The sequence below is a fragment of the Perissodus microlepis genome, chromosome 5 (assembly GCF_051167445.1).
Source record: "Perissodus microlepis isolate ML-2025 ecotype Zambia chromosome 5, ASM5116744v1, whole genome shotgun sequence".
NCBI classification, from domain to species: domain Eukaryota; kingdom Metazoa; phylum Chordata; class Actinopteri; order Cichliformes; family Cichlidae; genus Perissodus; species Perissodus microlepis.
In genome coordinates, this window is record NC_140465.1 from 36,282,113 (window position 1) to 36,301,469 (window position 19,357).

The 19,357-nt window shown below is 42.2% G+C and overlaps 1 protein-coding gene across 5 annotated transcripts in view; it reads right to left on the reverse strand.

Moving 5' to 3' along the window:
* The window catches only part of pcbp4 (poly(rC) binding protein 4), a 197,193-nt gene that overhangs the window by 39,921 nt on the left and 137,915 nt on the right, over positions 1-19,357 (reverse strand). For all 5 annotated transcript variants that reach the window (XM_084929653.1, XM_084929652.1, XM_084929651.1 and 2 more), the window contains 3 exons: positions 18,610-18,741; positions 15,171-15,299; positions 5,182-5,256 (listed from right to left, as the gene is read on the reverse strand). In XM_084929653.1, the coding sequence (XP_084785779.1) occupies positions 5,182-5,256; positions 15,171-15,299; positions 18,610-18,741 (336 nt within the window). The remainder of the gene's footprint in view (positions 1-5,181; positions 5,257-15,170; positions 15,300-18,609; positions 18,742-19,357) is intronic.

Genomic DNA, 19,357 nt, shown 5'->3' on the forward strand with positions numbered 1-19,357 from the left:
TACATAAGTGTTTCCTCTGCTGCTGCAAGAGCTCAGAGTCATTGTGTATTTATTTGTAAGACATTTTGAAAAGCAAAGGTAAAGACAGGAAAGACCAGACGCACAGAACAAGTAACAAAAACAGGTTTTCCATGTGATTCTGCAATGAGAAGCAGAAATCAGTAATAAACGATCAAGAGTTCATTTAGTTTCCCATTTACTGCTAGATGAGAAGATGAAGTGGAGCAGAATAAATACTTTATCATTCTCTGAAGGAAAACGGCCACGCGGCAGCGTGAAGGCAGCGTGACGCCAAAGGTGTGCCGATGCTGTCGGACCGCTGAGAAAGTCTCCAAAGGCCAAACTGCCTGGAGATGCACTGAAATGACTTGTTTTAACAAGTCAAATGACTTGTTAAAACAAGTCATTTGTTTTAACAAGATGGCTGAGATTCAATTTGCATCAGTCTTATTTTTATAGCCCCACATCACACCAACGGCCGGCTCAAGGTGGCGACACTGAAAACCAGAGAAGGAACGCATGAAACGGAACAGCGACGTGCGATCGGCCAACTAGACGTCTAAATGTTACTCCTCTGCTATGCAGCACTAATAACGCCATTTGTTGAAAATATTAATATTTCACGCCAGCTAGTGATTGGTTCTTGGCTCTTATACAGCGCCCCGGCTTCTTTCTGTTGTAAATGAGGTGGAAAGTGAAGCAGATGGTTCTGCAGTACTTTGCTAATGTCATGTAGACTGTAGTGAAATAAAGTGGCATGTACTGAAGCATTAACGCGTCCTGCACACGCATGTGTACAAAACAACCAAAAACGCTGCAGTCTGAGATTCTGTGTCTGACGTTACTCACAGTTCCACACTTTTAAAGACCTTTAAAACATGTTTTGGTTATTGAAGGCTGTGATTAATGGAGTATTTGTAAAATGATTTGATTCCATTATTCTCAAATGTTTTTTTACAACTAATCTTGATTTTTCCATCTAATTTAATCCTCTGGTAAACGAACCATCTCTGTCTCAATGTTTTTATTATTCGTTTCTTGTTAAAAGGGATGTTTTTCCTCTCTACTGTTACCTTGTTGGGCTTCCATCATTTTTGTCTTTGCAGGTATAAAAAATAAAACTGAATGAACGTAATGCTGTGACCGGAGGTCCGACAAGCTAATCTAAGATCCTGTCATAATTGTGTCTAAAGTTTGCAACCTGCCACAAGACTCACTGGAAATCAGTGTAGGAAGCATAAGCGCAGTAGTGATCTCACTGATCTTGGCTTATAGTAAACTAGCTTTCCCCAAACATCAAACTGAGGACATGAAAGGGTTTCTTTAGACTCCGTCTGGACGTGAGATCTATTCTTGTTACTTGTGTGACCTAAATTGCATAACTCATTATTGCCTTGTTGCAGCTGCTGAAGTTCTCATTAAACCACCAAAAAGTCTCAGCTTGAGCTTTTGTTCAAATATGCAGCTCTGCAGAATAACAAGCAAACGCAACGACTGTTTTCTGTCTCTGTCACTTAAACTAAAGTGCTGGTGGAAAACTGTGATGCACTAAAGTTATAAATGACCTTGTTTTATTGAATCTTCTTCAGCATTGATTTTACTTTACATGAGATTTTAGGGTTTCGAGTTGATGAAATACAAACTGTCCCACCGCTGACTGCAGCAGCGCCTCAGAGTTCATCCACAAATAACCAAATGCCCCAGACAACTACGCAGAGAGACGTCCAAGTCAATCTCCAAACAATCTGTGCTGCAGTCCAGTGATGTGTGACCAAGTACAGACAGATCTCAGTTGTGCCACTCTCTTAGGGAGAAAAAAAAAAAAAAATCATGCACGTCTCTGACTGACCAAATGACAACCTGCGCGCCGCTAAGCTCCGATGCACCGTCGAGCCTGAGCGCACACGGCAAGATTTCTGCAACCAATTAAGCATCAGAGTTTTCGTCTCAGAAAACTTTTCAGAATTCAAGGTACTTTGAAAACCCTACAGGGAGAAATCGTGCAGGATTTTTCTACTTTGGTTTTGTTACGCTTGAGCAGAAAGTGCTAATTGGGGGCAAACGAGGTCAGAATATTTGGATCATTCAGCTTTCATTCAGTTCAATTCTCTGGTTTACAAAAACAACAACAGGGTGACAAATATCAGGCTCATAACAGTTAATATCCACATTTAGTATTCAATGATATCAGTGAACTTATTATTTCTGTGGAGCTTAAAGTTTGCAAGCATGAGAGCGGCATAGTGCGCTGAAAGCATAATATCTGCTAAAATACACAAATTACACAACAAAATGATCTTGCTCGCAATTCTGAGGCTGTTTCAGTTTTAACAATCACGTCGATTATCGTGAAGTCTTTTTCTGTTTTATATTCATAAATCACCAAATGCTACAAACCATGAAGCTGTTTTTTGTCATTAAGCCAAATCAACCTATCAGCACACACTCTCCCCTTCAGGAAGGCTGCGTGTTTGTTGTCACCACCGCCTGACCTGTGAGCCCCAACTCAGCATCCTCAGGCTGTCTTCCTCTGGTGTGTTGGGTTTGATGAAAAATTAAATGTAGCAGAATCTGGATGATTCTGAGGAATGAAACATGCTGCTTGTGTTTCTGTAGCTTCAGTTTCTTTAGAAATCTGGACGACCACATTTCCAGTTTGTGCCTTGTCGATAAGAGTCAATAACAGTGGTGTAATCCAAGCTCAACAACAACAACTTTACAAGGTCAATGGGTTAAACAGGAAGGATGTGACTGCAGTACGCTGGGAATCTCTGGGGTTACGCTTAAAGAAACACACAGAGAGATTTTGTAGCACAGCCGTAACACAGTGACTCACAAAGGGCCATAAATGTGTTTCTAGTGACTGTCAAAGGGCCAAGAGACTCCCAGACTTAAGCTAGCAGAGGCACAAAGAGTCTTAACAGCAGCTTCTCGTGCTTCTAGCTGTCATTTCACTGCAGGGACTTTCCCCAGGACTAAGAAACATAGAAAGATATAAAATCCTCTACCTGTGTTTACACTGGAGCAGCCTTGGGCTAAATGTCGAGCCACTTCTACCCAGAACATGTTTTTCTCTGTCGATTAATACTTTCTGTAAATGCAGGAACGTTTAGGTCGGGGTTTAGGGCGCTCAGCATCACTGAGCATTTATTTTAGTAGATGTCACAAGATTTTAAAGTTTCATTTGTAAACTCTGCAAATGCAAACAAGTAAAATATGTACTGTTTTTGTTCAATAACACTTGGAGAAACATTATTAGGCTAGATTTTCCTTCCCAACCCTGACTATAATCCTCTAACACCATGATACAATTACCTAAATCAGTTCCACATGGTGATCTATTAAAATGAGTTATTGGTTTAATCTGAAGATCCCCAATAGACAGTGTAATTGTCAGAAATGGGACTTGATCCGATTATACTGACAATCAATCCCTGCAGCCTGAAGAGCATCTTGGCAGAATAAGTGGTAAGAAGGCAAAAAGCATCGTTTCTTATTATATCTTTACTTTAAATTATATTTAAGACAGCAAATCCATTGTTTTGTTTTAACTACGAGGTGGCTTCCCACTGATTACCTTCGAGGTCTGTCAGAAGAGTCTGCAGACAAACATCTAATTTCATTTTCCAGGTTTTCTACATCGATTGCAGATTGCATCCTATTTGTGTGACCTTGTTTTTCTTACCTCAATAAAAGATGTCACAACAAAATAAAGTGTTTCATGCACATTTTGTAAAAAATATTAAGACCTTTGAAGGAAAATCTAAGTTAATTTTGAGATCACTGATCTTGTAATATTCACCAGGGCACCAGCCCAAACATGTCTAAGGCAAATTTATAGAAACTACAAGATAGTTTTAAGTTGAACTCAAATATATTTGACACCAGTGTCTTTCCATTACGAGGTGTTTCAAACAAGGAAAAGTTCAGCTACAAACAAACACTATCTTAATCACAGCCCTAGATGGGTCACCAATGACCTGATAGATGTCCATCTGATCTTACATGATGCAAAGTTTTGCCCTATTTTGGAACAAAAACCGTTTTCCAAAAATTCCTGGTTATAGAATCAGATTGTATCTAAAAGTGAATCAAGTTCAACCAGTCCCCATATTTGTTCAAATCCGTCCCCAGCCTTTCAAGGATGCTATCAAATGGATGATCACATGACTTCCCTGGAAGAGATAACAATCTGGTCTGGAAATAAAAATCATATATAGTAGAATTTGGTGAAAACTTTCCAATCCAACAAATTCATTCTCCACAGAAACACAGACAAACCAAGGTTTCCTCTCCAGCAGCGACAAATGTTTTCTCTAGTGAATACTTAAGAATTGTGAGTCGTCATAAGAAAGCATCATTTTATCATACTGAACTGGTGTGACAGGAGCCGCCTACACCCTACAACTTAGCAAGTGGACTGTGTGTGTGTGTGTGTGTGTGTGTGTGTACACATCCATAATTGTATTACTGATGTTGTGGGGACACAAATCTATTTAATGACTTGCGGGGACCTCAGTTTTTTGTGAGGACCAAAAGTTGCCTGTGGAGCCATTTGAAGGGAATTGCTGTTCTAGATTAAGTTTAGTCTACATCCAGGAAATTAAAGTAAGGCAGTTTGATCTCCTCCGAAAAGATGGAAACATGACTGTGTCTGTGCATGGAAAAAACAGAAGAGGGTAAGCGACCATGTGGGTATTCTGTCTGACACTGAAATTGCAAACCAAAGCATATTCTTGAATAATAAATTATGTATCGACTCACTCATCCGTCCACTCCTCCATCTCTTCCTCAGTACTCCCATACATCCATCATTTCTTCATACCTCCCTAAATCCCCTTCATCTACGCGTCTATCTGACCCATTAATCCGTCCGCCCGTGCCTCTCTCACCAACATCTCTGCCTCTCCTCCTTTCATGCTTCCTTCTGTTACCTGATTTTCCTCTGTCTATAAATCTGTTTGTTCTGCCTTCATTAATCATTTCCTTTATTCTGCCACTCTCATACTACTTTCATCACTGGATACCTGCATTATTTTGTTCTGTCTGCTCCATCTATCATTTTCCTGCCGTCTTGCATATTTTATGTTTTGCTCCCTGTTACGGTTCATCTGAAGGACCTTTACAGTGGTACGTGATTTCCAGCAGGATGTTAATTATCATCATTCTCCAACAGCTTACCTGGTTTCCTGCCAGCAGTACAGTTCCCGGAGTCGGGCTGGGTCGGTATGGAATAGTCGCTCCTTTTGGTGGAGACTACAGATAAAGAAAAGACAGTCAGAGGTGAGGTTATAGGCACAAACATATGAAGAATCTTAAGGTGGTGGTGGCATATAATGGGGTCCAATTATGTGCTGGCATCAGTGTTGGGAAGGTTACCTCTAAAATGTATTCCACTACAGATTATATGATGAATATTCTGAATAATTTGGATTACTTTATGTATATATATATACTTTATATAGTTACTTAATATATTATCATGCTTTTTACAACTACATGAATGTACTATTGCTGTGTGATTCATTACTATTGCTGAAGGTTACTCTCCATACCAACACCGACTAGATGTTTAAATCTTAATATAAATGAGTAACAGTAGGTGGACATTAGGTAAGGCTGCACTTTTTGCAGCGATCTCGTATAGAAAACTATTCCGCGCGTATATAAAACAGGTCCGCGGCTCCGAACCGTAGTAAAGGGACCTCTGGCTAATACGTCGGGTTCGTGTCGGGCTTGTAGCTGACAAACTTTGTTGTCTGGGTCAACTTTGCTAGCGAGAGACAGAGAGAGGTGTTGAAAGGCTGCTCCAACGGAGCTCATTGTTTCAGAGGAAAACACGAACACAGCGTACAGTCGAGTCTTAATAGCTTACTTACAGCTGGGCTCGTCAGGCTCTCTGTTTGGCTGCAGTGATTATTGTTATATTTACATGCTTCCAGCTCCCGTTTCTGCTCCGTGACAGCTCGTACTTTTCCTTTTTCTCCCTCCCTCGCTCAGACACATCACGGGTATGGCAGTCCATTCTCCCTGCAGCACGGACTACACTGCCCATCAGGCTACATGCTTTAGAGCGATGCCTGTAACAACTCTGCCTGTTGCCTTCATATTAAATAATTTTTTGAATAATAATTTTTAAAAATATTTCTTCACATCACTATTCGGGGCACAAGTAGAGGTGACATGGGCCGCGAGATTGAGACATAGGCATTAGAGCCTCTTAATGTGTGTTTTGTTTGGGTTTCCACCGGCGTGGAATTACCAAAAACAGAGAGGACATAGCCGAACATATGAAACAGGAAAAGACCGCCGTGTAATCCATTTATTTCAACAAAGTAACTGTATTCTGAATACCACCTTTTTAAACGGTAACTGTAACGGAATACAGTTACCCATATTTTGTATTTTAAATACGTAACGCTGGTACATGTACTCCGTTACTCCCCAACACTGGCTGGCATCTGTGAAAGCAACGTCAATAGAAAGTTAATTGTAGTGCTGAGCTGTGTTCTTACCATTTTTTCAGACACCACGTGTGTCTCACTGTTATGCAAGGGCAAAACCAGCTGCTTTATATCTTTAGTATGAAATCAGTGTTGAAACATTGGAAGGCGGGTGTTGGAATAATAACTTACAAATCTGACTTCCCATTGAGGCGCTTGTGTTTAATAGATTGGGTTTAACACTAAAAACTACTTGGTTAGTTTAGGGATGAGCTTGCGATATGGGTTAAAGGTACTTTTTGTCATTACCCTGTTTAAATTTTAACCACCAAGGCAACATTTTACCAGCGGTGTGATGAAACATTTTTGGATGTGTCCTGTGGTTTCCTTGACTTTTGAGGTGGGATATATCATCAGCCCTACCCTCTGAGACTGGGCACCAAACCCCAAGAACAACTGGTGCGTTGAAGGCCTTGAGTGCGAGAGCGGCTGACCTGAGATAATGGATAACAGCTCTACCCTGGATAATCCTGGCCGATTATAAAGACTATGTGAAGCATCCTCTGAACGTCTACTAGAAGATGTGACATCTGGACAATCCCTACTGCCACTAGAGCAGGGCGATATGACCAAAAATATTTATCATGATATACATTTGAAAATTTGCGATAACGATATAACTGACGATATAATTAATAATAGATTGCATTTCTATAGCGCTTTTCGAGACCCTCAAGCGCTTCACAATTCCACTATTCATTTACACTCACATTCACACACTGGTGGAGGCAGCTACAGTTGTAGCCACAGCTGCCCTGGGGCAGACTGACAGAAGCGAGGCTGCCATATCGCACCATCGGCCCCTCTGGCCAACACCAGTAGGTGGTAGGTGAAGTGTCTTGCCCAAGGACACAACGACCAGGACTGTACGAGTCGGCAACCTTCCGATCACAAGACAAACTGCCGACTCTTGAACCACGATCGCCCCCTTGACACTAGACAAATTACTTTACAACTCCACAACTTTATTAGTGCAAAAAAACCCCATCAATGTATTTTCACTTAAACAAGCAGCTGTTTTTTAAGTGCATTAAAGTTATATAAAAATGTAACAGTGCAAATGTAAATTCCTCGCTGACAGTTTAACCAAAAGGCATTTCCAGTGGAAACTGGCCGACATATCCTCAGCATAACCATGTGTAATATCCACACAACTTAAAAAGAGGTTATACACACACAATACGGTAACATTATGTTGACGCACAGTACGTATCACTCCGCGAGGCTCCGCCTACGATAGCCGTAATGCTCCGACAATCCATCAAGCGTACTGAAACATTTGACAGATTTTCGAGCACCGTGTACATAAAATAGTTTCGAGGTCAGTAAACACAACCAGAATTCATACATAAGGCACACGGGATTATAAGGGGCTCTGTCGACTTTCAGAAAAATCAAAGGATTGATTTTAAGTGCGCCGTATTTTCCAAACAAACACGGTAATAACGATGACCCGCTAGCATGCTCTAGCAAAAATAGTGCTTTGTTGTGTATCTGATGGACGAAAGCTAAACCAGTTCCACACCACTGAAGTTTTCGTATTTTTACATATTCTGGTTCATCCGTTTCATTTAACGACTCACTTTCACCCTTCTCATTCTCCGTCGCCGCCATGCTTTTTCCGCCGTGTGCGTATGAAAACAAAGGCACTGCGCATGCGCGTTTTACCCATATTCTATTGCCATATTTCATTTTCTTATCGTTGCCCAATATTATACCGGTATTACCGTGAACGGTATGATATGGCCCAGTCCTAACTGCCACCCTCACCAAAACCAACCAGCTGATCTATACCATGGCAGCAGTGATTACTGAGATGCTTGGCTACAAGAAGAACAGCCACAAGGAGCAGTACCCGCCATGGAGTATTAATAGCCAAGATCAAGGCAGCACGGAGCCTCCCAGGGTGCAAGATGTTAGCAGGCAGGGCAGACTATACAGGAACATCTGTGCCGAGTATGGCCTGGAACCCCCAAGTTAAAAAATGTGACACAACGCCAAGGGTAGTTGAGAATGAACAAGCTAAGATCCTGTGGGACTTCCTGATACAGACGGACAAATTGGTGATGGCTAACCAGCTGGAAATAGTAGTGAACCAGCAGAGGAAGAGACCCGAAGTGATAGATGTAGCGATACCGAGTGATAGCAACATCAAGAAGAAGGAACATGAGAAACCTGGTAAGTACCAATGGCTGAAAGAGCAGCTCAAGAAGATGCGGAGGGTGAAGGTACCCGTTGTAATCGCAGCACTCGGTGCAGTGACCCCAAAGCTAGGGGAGTGGCTCCTGCAGATCCCAGGAACAACATCCGAGATCTCTGTCCAGTAGAGCGCAGGACCCTCAAGCTCCCAGGCCTCTGGCTGAGGACCCGAGCTTGCAGTGGGGGATTTTTTTTTTTGGACATACACATTAATACACAGTAGTGACGACATAGGAGTGGTAGGTCCACTTCACTGATGCCATAATCTAGTCTGCTGAGACCTGCAGCCACAGGACACCTTACAACTAAATGAGTAAATGCTAAAATGCTAGTGGCTAAAAATATGACAACAAACACCTTTAGACTGCAAAAACCATCAGTGGTTATATAGTAAGGGCACTAAATTGATTGATTGCTGATAGTTGCACCAACCGTGGTCACCCAAAAAATAGTGGATGGCAGTTCTGGCTGCAGGAGAACAGCAGAACCTCTAACATTACAGATATGGTCAAAGGAGCTTGCAAAGAAAAGCGTCTGGACTTCTTTAAGTTACTTGAAGACGTTTCACCTCTCATCCGAGAAGCTTCTTCAGTTCTAAGGTCAAATGGTGGGGAGTCCCAGATATAAACCTAGTGGGAGTTTCCCCCCACAGAGGGACAAAAGGACCCCCTGATGATCCTCTAATCGCCTGAGCCAAGGTGTGAAACTGGGTGTGGGTCCCAATCAGCCAGAGTTTCGGGTGTGTTCATTGTGAAACCTGGCCCCACCTTATCATGCGAATTCCTGAGGTCAGATGGCCCAGGATGTGAGTGGGCGTTAAGGCGTCTGGGAAGGGATCTCAAAACTGGATTATAGATGGCAGACAGTTGGTGTCGTAAACCCCCGCCTCTGTTCAAAGATGGTCGCTCACAGTGGACATAGATGGCTTCTTTCACTCCTCTTTCAAACCATCTGTCCTCTCTGTCCAAAATGTGAACATTGGCATCCTCGAAAGAGTGTCCTTTATCCTTAAGATGCAGATGGACTGCTGAGTCTTGTCCTGTGGAGGTGGCTCTTCTGTGTTGTGCCATGCGCTTGTGAAGTGGCTGTTTGGTCTCTCCAATGTAGAGGTCTGGGCATTCCTCGCTGCACTGTACAGCATACACCACATTGTTAAGTCTGTGTTTTGGCGTTTTGTCTTTCGGGTGAACCAGTTTTTGTCTGAGCGTGTTGCTGGGTCTGAAATGCACCGGGATGTCATGCTTGGAGAAAACTCTCCTAAGTTTTTCTGATACACCGGCTACATAGGGGATGACAATGTTGTTGCGTCTGTCCTTCTTATCCTCCCTCGCTGGTGTCTGGTCTTCTTTTCTGTGCCTCTTTGCTGACTTTAAGAACGCCCATTTAGGATAGCCGCACGTTTTGAGTGCTTCCTTTACGTGTGTGTGTTCCTTCTTTTTTCCTTCAGGCTTAGAGGGAACATGTTCTGCCCGGTGGTGTAGGGTCCTAATTACTCCAAGTTTGTGTTCCAAAGGGTGATGGGAGTCAAAGAGGAGGTACTGGTCCGTGTGTGTGGGCTTCCGGTAAACTTCGATGTTGAGTTTGCCGTTCTCTTCAATGTGCACAGCGCAGTCCAGGAAAGGCAAACAGTCGTCCTTTGTGTCTTCCCTGGTGAACTTGATGTTTTTATCCACAGCGTTAATGTGCGCAGTGAAGGATTCCACTTCTTGTGTCTTGATTTTGACCCAGGTGTCGTCCACATATCTGTACCAGTGGCTGGGTACTCTTCCTTTGAAAGAGCCAAGAGCCTTCCTTTCCACTTCCTCCATGTAAAGGTTGGCTACAATAGGTGACACGGGGGAGCCCATGGTACAGCCATGTTTTTGTCTGTAAAAGCCTTCGTTGTATTTGAAATATGTAGTGGTGAGGCAGAGGTCTAACAGTGTGCAAATCTGATCGGGTGTGAAGTTGGTCCTGTCCTCCAAGGAGCTGTCTTCTTGTAGTCGTTTTCTGACAGTCTCCAGGGCCTCCGTGGTGGGTATGCAAGTGACACACATCCTGGGCCATCTGACCTCAGGAATTCGCATGATAAGGTGGGGCCAGGTTTCACAATGAACACACCCGAAACTCTGGCTGATTGGGACCCACACCCAGTTTCACACCTTGGCTCAGGCGATTAGAGGATCATCAGGGGGTCCTTTTGTCCCTCTGTGGGGGGAAACTCCCACTAGGTTTATATCTGGGACTCCCCACCATTTGACCTTAGAACTGAAGAAGCTTCTCGGATGAGAGGTGAAACGTCTTCAAGTAACTTAAAGAAGTCCAGACGCTTTTCTTTGCAAGCTCCTTTGACTACGATGACCTGGATGACTGAGAACCTTCACAGACATATTACAGATATGCTTTTATGTTTTTCCAACTTGGAAGGATTTCGTTAAAAAGACTACGAGATAGATCTTTAAATGCATAAAGCTCATCATTTAATATGTGATAAGTTTTGCTGCTGAAAACTATCATTTTTTATAGAAGCAGAAGGGGGTTCAATACTTCAGAGGCTGGGAAACAACTGTGCTTTATATTTAATTTGGGATATTAAGCCTATTAAGCCTGTACAGTACATTCTCTGAGTGACTGATCATCAAGTGTCGGCTAATGTTTCATCCATTTTTATCTTATTGTGTGTTTGGTGCAACAGGGAGACATCAAAGGGACATTAAGCAGCAACATGAGTTTATTTCATTATTGCTGCTCAACATCATAAAAGCCAAGCGGCTCTTATTTAAACTTGCTGTGCTGCTGGATTGTTGTGTTTGTCTGAATTGCTGATGCGGTTGAAATGAGGGAATCACGGCTTTTCCTGCTGCATGCTGAGCGCTTTTATTACACAGGCACTCTACTAATGTCATATTCATCATGCTGCGATCCACTGCAGCTCATTAAGTTCTGGTTGTAGGATACACCCAGAGAGTCTAGGCTAATTGTTTTAGCTGATGAGATTCTTAATGATGACCTGTCAGCGCTCAATTTAAATATGAATACGTAATCAAATGAAACAAGTTTTCACATATTCTGCAAAACATTTGGCTTTGCAGAACAGGATTCCCCCTCACACTCATTCACAGTTTGCACAGAGGTAGGTGGGGTGACCGGTGGACCCCAGAGACTGGGATTTCTCACATCACGGGCCCTGCGTGTTGATAATTCATATTTACTTCAGCCTTTATATTTTTCATTTATGTGTGCATTTTAGAAATGCTTTCTCTTATAGTTTTTATGGTAATAGTAGGGCATTAAGATACAAGAAGGTAATCTGTGGAAATCGCTTCATTTCCAAAGTAATGTCCAATATCCATCCCACTCTTGTATCAACTAGGGCTGCCACAAACGATTATTTTGATAGTCCCCTAATTTCCTTCGGGATTAATAAAGTATTCTGATTCTGATTCTAATCGACTAATCAGATCATGCATCCATTGGACGTAAAACTACAGCTTATTGCACCAGCAGCATCTGATCTTATATAACTATCATTAGCTTACAGCTGGAAGTGTTTAAGGTATGTGCTAACTAAAAATAAAGACAAGATGATAGTTTGTTAAACCTTTAGTGAAATTTGCAGATTGTAGCAACAAACCGAAAGGCCCTGAAATTGTGTGCCGATGTGTGCAAGTTGTTGGTGACAAAGTCCATTGAAGACGAACATTTTTTTTTGCAGTACTGTAACGTAACATTTACAGCTGTCAATATGAGTAAGTAGCTCGCTGTTTACGCTAATGTTAGCAGCTAACTAGCCAATTAGCTTACCGAGATGACTGTACCACTTCGTCATCAGAAGCCATGACGTGCTTCCTTTTCAGATGCTCGTGCATCGCCGTCGTGCCGCCATGGAAGGCAAGTTCCATTGGACATTATTCTTCTTTATGCTCCCAGACTTAACTTTGGCATCCTTGTACATGCAGTGCTACCATCTTCTGTTTCAGTCTGTTATTACCCTCTTAAATCCTACTACTTATTCCAGCGTCTTTCAGGATCTTACAAGGTTAAAACGACGCGTCGACTATTAGTATTAGTACTAGTATCAACAGCACTCAAATATAAGTTAGTGGGTAACAAGAGGCTAGAACTGGGGTAAAAATGTGCAAACACACACGTCTGTGAGGCAGACAGAAATATATCCTGGTAACAATGCGATAACCTGCCATTATAATGACGCAATGCTGATTAATGCTTTAATATATGAGGATATTGTTCCTACCTCAGTACCCCACTATTACTTTACAGTTTAAGTGATACATATATTTTGTCTTCATGGATTGAGTTTTTACAATAAAAGTTTAAAAGTACAAAAACCTGCAGTTCCTGTAATGTCCACTTGAGGCAGTGCTAACTGACTCTCGTGCTAAAACATCCAAAAAACAAACAAACATATTTACACTTTATAATAGAACAACTGTACGTGGGATAGTTTGTCTTTCTCTTTTTTATTTTTAAATGTATTAGGGCTTAAAGTTGGGGACATGGGCGCTTTGGCTGAGAGCTGGGTGTCTGAGCAGTTCAGGTACTTTATATAAGGTTGGGAAACCTGCAGTCAGCTGAGACTGAAAACACTACGTCCAGAATCAACTTTTTTCCGTCTACTTTGGCATTTTTGTTGAGTTCTGAGATTTCGTTCCCTCTAAATTCACCGTGGAATAAAGTGAAGCTGCGGCAGAAACCTCTACTCTACGTCCGACAACAGGACTTCACAGAAAAATAGATTTCTCATTCATTTATCCCAACGTGCTGTTTGGAGGCATCACTTCCAAGCATGCACTGGGTGGACGGCAGGGAGACAACAGTCCATCAGAGGACCAAAGTACATCAAAAGATTTCTTACTGAGATCAAACAAAGTGTGAATGGAGGCATGGAACTTCACATTGACAGTAAGTACCAGCACTTGAAAGTGAATGAAGTTTAACTAAGGTCAGCATTTTTATTTCTTTTCCGCTCCTCCTTTCTCATCGCAGATTAAGGTGCTTGGAATACCAATGAGCTCCTGAAGCCTTTGATTTCTCTGTTTCTGCTTCTAATCCCCGAGACATGCTCTCCTTAATGACTGCAGTCTCTGATTAATTATAATACAATCATGAATTATAAATTTTACTGTTTCCATTTTGAAGATTATTGGAAAGGAGCACGAAATCTCACAAAAATGTAATGTAGTGGTAATAAAGCGCAGACGAGTGTGCATCATTACAGAGCCGCTGCATGAATTTTTAAAAGAATCACTCCTGCAGCTCTGTCATTTCAAAATTAGCATCAGGTTGCATCAGATGAAGAAAAAAGCTTTGTGTCTTGAGTGTCACGAGTGTGATGGTAATAATAGATCAGGGAAGGATGGCGATGATGCTCGTGTCACAAAATGACAAATCTAGAAATACCGATACGAAGAGAAAGCCTTGAACTAATCACGTAAGATGATGTCAGACTTTTTGACTAATTATTAAGGTGTAAAAGTTAGCTTATAAAAGGATGAAGGCACATAAGGCTGTTGTCATAGCAACCACCCACCAGATAATGCACACATCCAAAAAAACAAAAAATTGCACCGAGGAGAAATGTGCACCAAAGCAGCTGCAATGTGTGAAAACAGGAATGCTGAAATAGCAGCGTTAAAGGTGTTTGAGGCAGTGATGAACCTGCAGAGCATCAGCCACAGACTGTATGCAAAGAATGGAGACACTCTGATGTCACCAACTAGTATTTTAAAACCTCAATGTTAGCATTTTAGCTAACGTAATATCATTTTTAATGGAGCCAGAAGGTTCATCACTGCCTCAAACACCTTTAACGCCTTGCTTTTTTCACACCTTGCATTTCATTTCTCTGCAGATAAAAGGTTTTTTAGGGTCTGCTAAGTCATCAGGTTAGCAAGCAACATCAATAGACTGCATGCTTCCCTCACACAAACACAGACACCAAGTAAAAATATAAAATCCTAGAAGGAGGTCAGACTTTTTGGACGATCTTTTAATACAACTAGCCCCATAGCAGCCATATCATTGGTCAGATAATTACAATAAAAATCCTCTAAAAGGCTCCACAAACACGTTCGCTGACTCCAGTTAGTTGAGGTGAAGCCTAGCAGACAGCTAGCAGCTATGACCGCCTGTGTCGCCATTCACCTCTTAGTCAGAGAGGCCACGCCCCTAATGATGTAATGAAGAGGGAAAATCTCCATAGAGACCAAAATGGTTTTTGTACCAGGTTGTAAACATGTTTATTTCTGCTGTAAAGTTTTAACACGGGAGTCTATGGGGACTGACTCACTGCTGGCGCCACCCTCAAGTGGCCTTTAGCGGAACTGCAGCTGTTGGAGTTTCCACACAGGCTCTGGTTTTCAGCCCCAAACTTCACAGCTTTGTGGAAACCAGGCATTTGAACATTTTCTACAGTACTTTCTCGTTAATTTCACTCTGTAATTTTCCTGTTTGGCCTCACTCACGTACCTCGAGGATTACAGTGCAGATGAGTTTAACACACTGGATGATGGCGTCCTGGCTCCCTGATATCGTCACTTCTCTCTCTGTGGAGTTGGGGAGGAGGTCACCTGCTACCTGAACCTGCGCACCTGTTGTCTGTACACACAAAGAAACACACACAGCAGTGATTCTGTACCCTAAAAATATAAGCAGAGAGAATGCTGTCAGATGCTAAAAGTTGCACATGAGGCACCGAAAAGTGTTTTCTGACAACTCAGAAGGTCACGTGTCAGAGTGTATATTAATAGACATGAAGTTCACACTCAAAGTTAAGCAAAGAATATTCAAAGTGGTAGTTTCAGGATATTTAGTAAGAAAGCCAGAGGAAAATGAATAAAAGTTTCAGCGCTTGTGGAATTCAGACCTAGTAAAGCAGGCCATTTACCATTTCCCGTAATTAGCTGGCTCATGCTGCGGTGGATGCTGTCAGATGTGCGACCCAACATTCACGCTGAAGCCTTTGTGAAGTTTTCAAGGTCTTGTTTCACACTGTGTATGTGTTCACATTATTGCCTGGTCCTTGTATTTTACATATCAAAAAGAAAACTTTGGTGACCTGCTTTTGTCCACGAACACTTTTGATTTATTCCACAAGGTTTCAGTCTGACAAGCATCCAGTCGGGGTCAAAGTTAGTATCTAAATATGGGAGCTCATGTGTGAGTCTTCCTGTCTGCTGGACTGATGTTTATGACCTTTGAGTCAAACTTGTACAGAAGCCAGTCACGGTATACTAAAATAACATTCATTTGCATTCTCTCCACTGTGCCCAGGTTGTAAACAGAGCTGCCCATTAAAGCCTGTTACAAACAGGGTCTGCTCTGTCAGACAAGCCCAAACAGCTTCTGCTCAGTAAAATGCAGATTAACTTTCTGCTGGTTAAATCTCAAACAGACTATTAGAGACAGCGAGTCAGTTCCACGCCGGTGCTGGGTTTATATCCTAAATTAAACAGGACAAGACTCAACAGCTCCCTCTCTCTGACATCTGGGGTCATGGGTGACAGACTGAACGGGGCTTTTAGAGCTCAAAAATGCAAAATTTTACTGGGTAAATATTTTTGTTAAGGATATCTTTATCATCATATGTAGTTTTGTTTTTTGTATCTTCACAAGTTTTGATTAGAATAAAATAGCGTTCTGTGAGTAGAGCACCACGAGCAACTTTCAGTCATTCACCATTTCATTGGAGATAATTTATCTGAATTTCAGGAGTATCTTGCCAAAGGATATTAGCCAATCAGACTGCAGCAGACAGGGACAGAACCACCAACCTCCTGACTGCAGCTGACCTGCTCCACCTGAGCTGCAGCCACAAAAGGTTCATGGCTCTGTTCTGCGTCGTCAGACGCTTCACAGTTCATGTAAATGACACCGGACCTGACGTGAGGCACCAACCAAGCCCTTCATCTCACTACAGGACACGCTTATGTTGACTTGGAGAGTCAAACCTAGCGATGGGTACCGGTATCCGGTGCCATGATGGCACCAGTTCTGACATAAACGGTAGTAACCAGACCAAAAAGCAGCGCACATTTCGGTGCTTTATTTCGGTGCTTTTTTTTTCCTGAGCTGTGATACACTTTAGATTCTAGCCAATCATTTTACGTTTCCGAGGATAGTAGGCGGGTCCAGGTACGTACGTTCTTTTAGAGCAGAGCTACAGATTAAAGATGCCCAAGACGAAGCGGTCAAATGTATGGCTGTACTTCACAGCAAAAGATGCAAACTCAGCAGCCTGCAACAAGTGCTTTAAGCTGATACTGTGATACTGTCAAAGGAGGTAACACCTCGAATCCGATGAAACACCTGGCGACGCATAGCGTTTTTTTTAAAAGCCAAGAAATGCGCCGTATTTGATAGCTTGCTGCGAGACCTCACTCTGTGCACATCTACTGCGGGTGTGGTGCCTGTTATCGGACCCGGAGTTAGCAACATCCCCCAAGAACCCGAAGAGGAGAGTCCTGGCCCCTAGCCCTGCCAGTGTAGCAGAAATGATGACGGATGATGATGCAGCAGCAGCTGTTCTTCTCTGGGTGAGTCGCTTAATGTTGTTCGTGTGTAATTTACGTTTAGTAGGCTAACCACGTTATTAAATTAATGCATGTAAGGTGAACTAACAAACATCATCATAGCTACATGCGGCTGTCTTCTTGTTTGATGGCAGATGCTCCCTTCACCCTGGCCAAAAAGGCTAAAATGACCAAAGAAAAAGTGGAAAACAGCTAAACATGAGAGGTTTTTGGACAAAGTTTGTGTTTTTTCCATTGTTTAAGCATTGCTTCCAGCCAAGAGTGATACCATATATGCCCCATAGCTGCAGAAAAGGCTAACATTGTTATCTTTTTACAAAAAAAACAGCTGAACATGAGAGGTTTTGGGACCAATTTTGTGTTCTTCATTCTTTAAGCACCGGTTTGAGCACCGTTTAAGCACCGGCACCGTTTCAAAAGTACCGGTTTGGCACCGGTATCGGATAAAACCTAAATGATACCCATCCCTAGTCAAACCTTCTCTGGCATGAACATCAGCACAGAAACTGCAGGCTACAGTGGGTTTCCATGGCCAGCAGCTCCTGTAAGCCTCATGTGTCGGTGGCACAGTACTTACGCTCCCACAGTGTGTATGGATTTTTAAAAATCTAAAATAAAGTGTGTATTTTTTTTTGTCCAGAAGCAGGAGTCAGTATTTAAGTTGTTTACGTCTTTCACTCTTGTTCATCGAGCACTAGCTTGCGAGCGACCTTTTCCTCCTTTAGGAAACAACTCTCACTACTCTGCAAACATGTTGGTAATGACTCCAGGTGCTGATTCCAGCAGTTACTTTATAGCGTTATGTAACAATAATTAAATGTTAACTGTGACAAAAACACCTGCATCTATAGCGTCAGATCAGATTTTTTTAAAGCCAAGCTCTCTGACTTTTACCCAAAATGTGATTTTTAAAAAGCTTTTTTTCACCACCGCCTGTGCTCTTGATAAATTCTCCCAAAGATTTTAATTCATGAATGAGTGACAGCTGAGTAACAACGAAACCCTCCGTTCTCAGGTCGTCCCTCTCAGGTTGGAGGATGTGGAGCCTATTACCTTAGTAACACAACTTCCAGTAGTTGTTAGCAATTTAGCTGTTGTGATGATAAACTTTACATCACACAGCCAGAATGCTCTCTGGTCGCTATGGTAACGTGTAAATATTTCTTTCAAAATAAGACACAACTACAACACGGGTAAAGACCCAGGGAAACTGAGTTAAAGATAAAAACGATGACATAACCTGTCGGTAAAGCTTTTCATTAGGTCAGAACAGGTTAATCAGCAGTAACTCATATCTGGTTTGATGTCTTCTTTGAAAGTGGAAAACGTTCATGCCCGATTTTACGACAGAGACTTCATCTTGTCGAGCGGCTCACCTCTCTGATCTCCTTGATCTTAGACCCGCCTTTGCCGATGAGGGAACCGCACTGGCTCGCTGGGATGACCAACCGTAAAGTGACGGGAGGCTTGCTGGTCACCGTGCCGTTGGCTACCAAGGCCGCCAGGTCCTGAGATTAAGAGAAAAGAAACAGATGGATTTAGTCGTTAAAGGACTCGAGGTATTTCCGTTCGATGGATACATCCACCAGTGTGCCTGGAGAACAGCATGCAGCTGCTGAGCTGCCTTCCACCGTCTGTCAGCGCGAGCCCTTTAACATCTGAGCTGTAGGAAAACAAATCAGAGTTCTTATTAAACAAACAGTATTTCTAATGTTTGCTTTTGAGCGTAGAATGAATGCAGCCCACTGGATAGGCATACCAAAACATGTAAGCAAACACAAATGATCAGAGATGAACCTTTTTATCCTTCCTAACCACGTCTCAGTCCTCGTATTGATTTCTTTCTAAAGAGCTGGATTTCAGGAGTTAAGCTTTGGAACAGACGAGGCTGTTATGGCAGTTAGATCAGAGCTGGAGCTCCAGTTTCACTCAGCTTTTCACGGCATCTGATAATCCCAAAAATACATTTTCTGTTTCTTCCCAGTGTTGGGATTCAAGTCAGATAAAAACTAAAAACAACAGGAATTGAGCTTTAAAAGGAATAAAAAAAACAAAACCAAAAACCACTAAACATGTTTCTTGTCATTAACAATATAAAAAGAAGCTCGACACATAAAAATAATC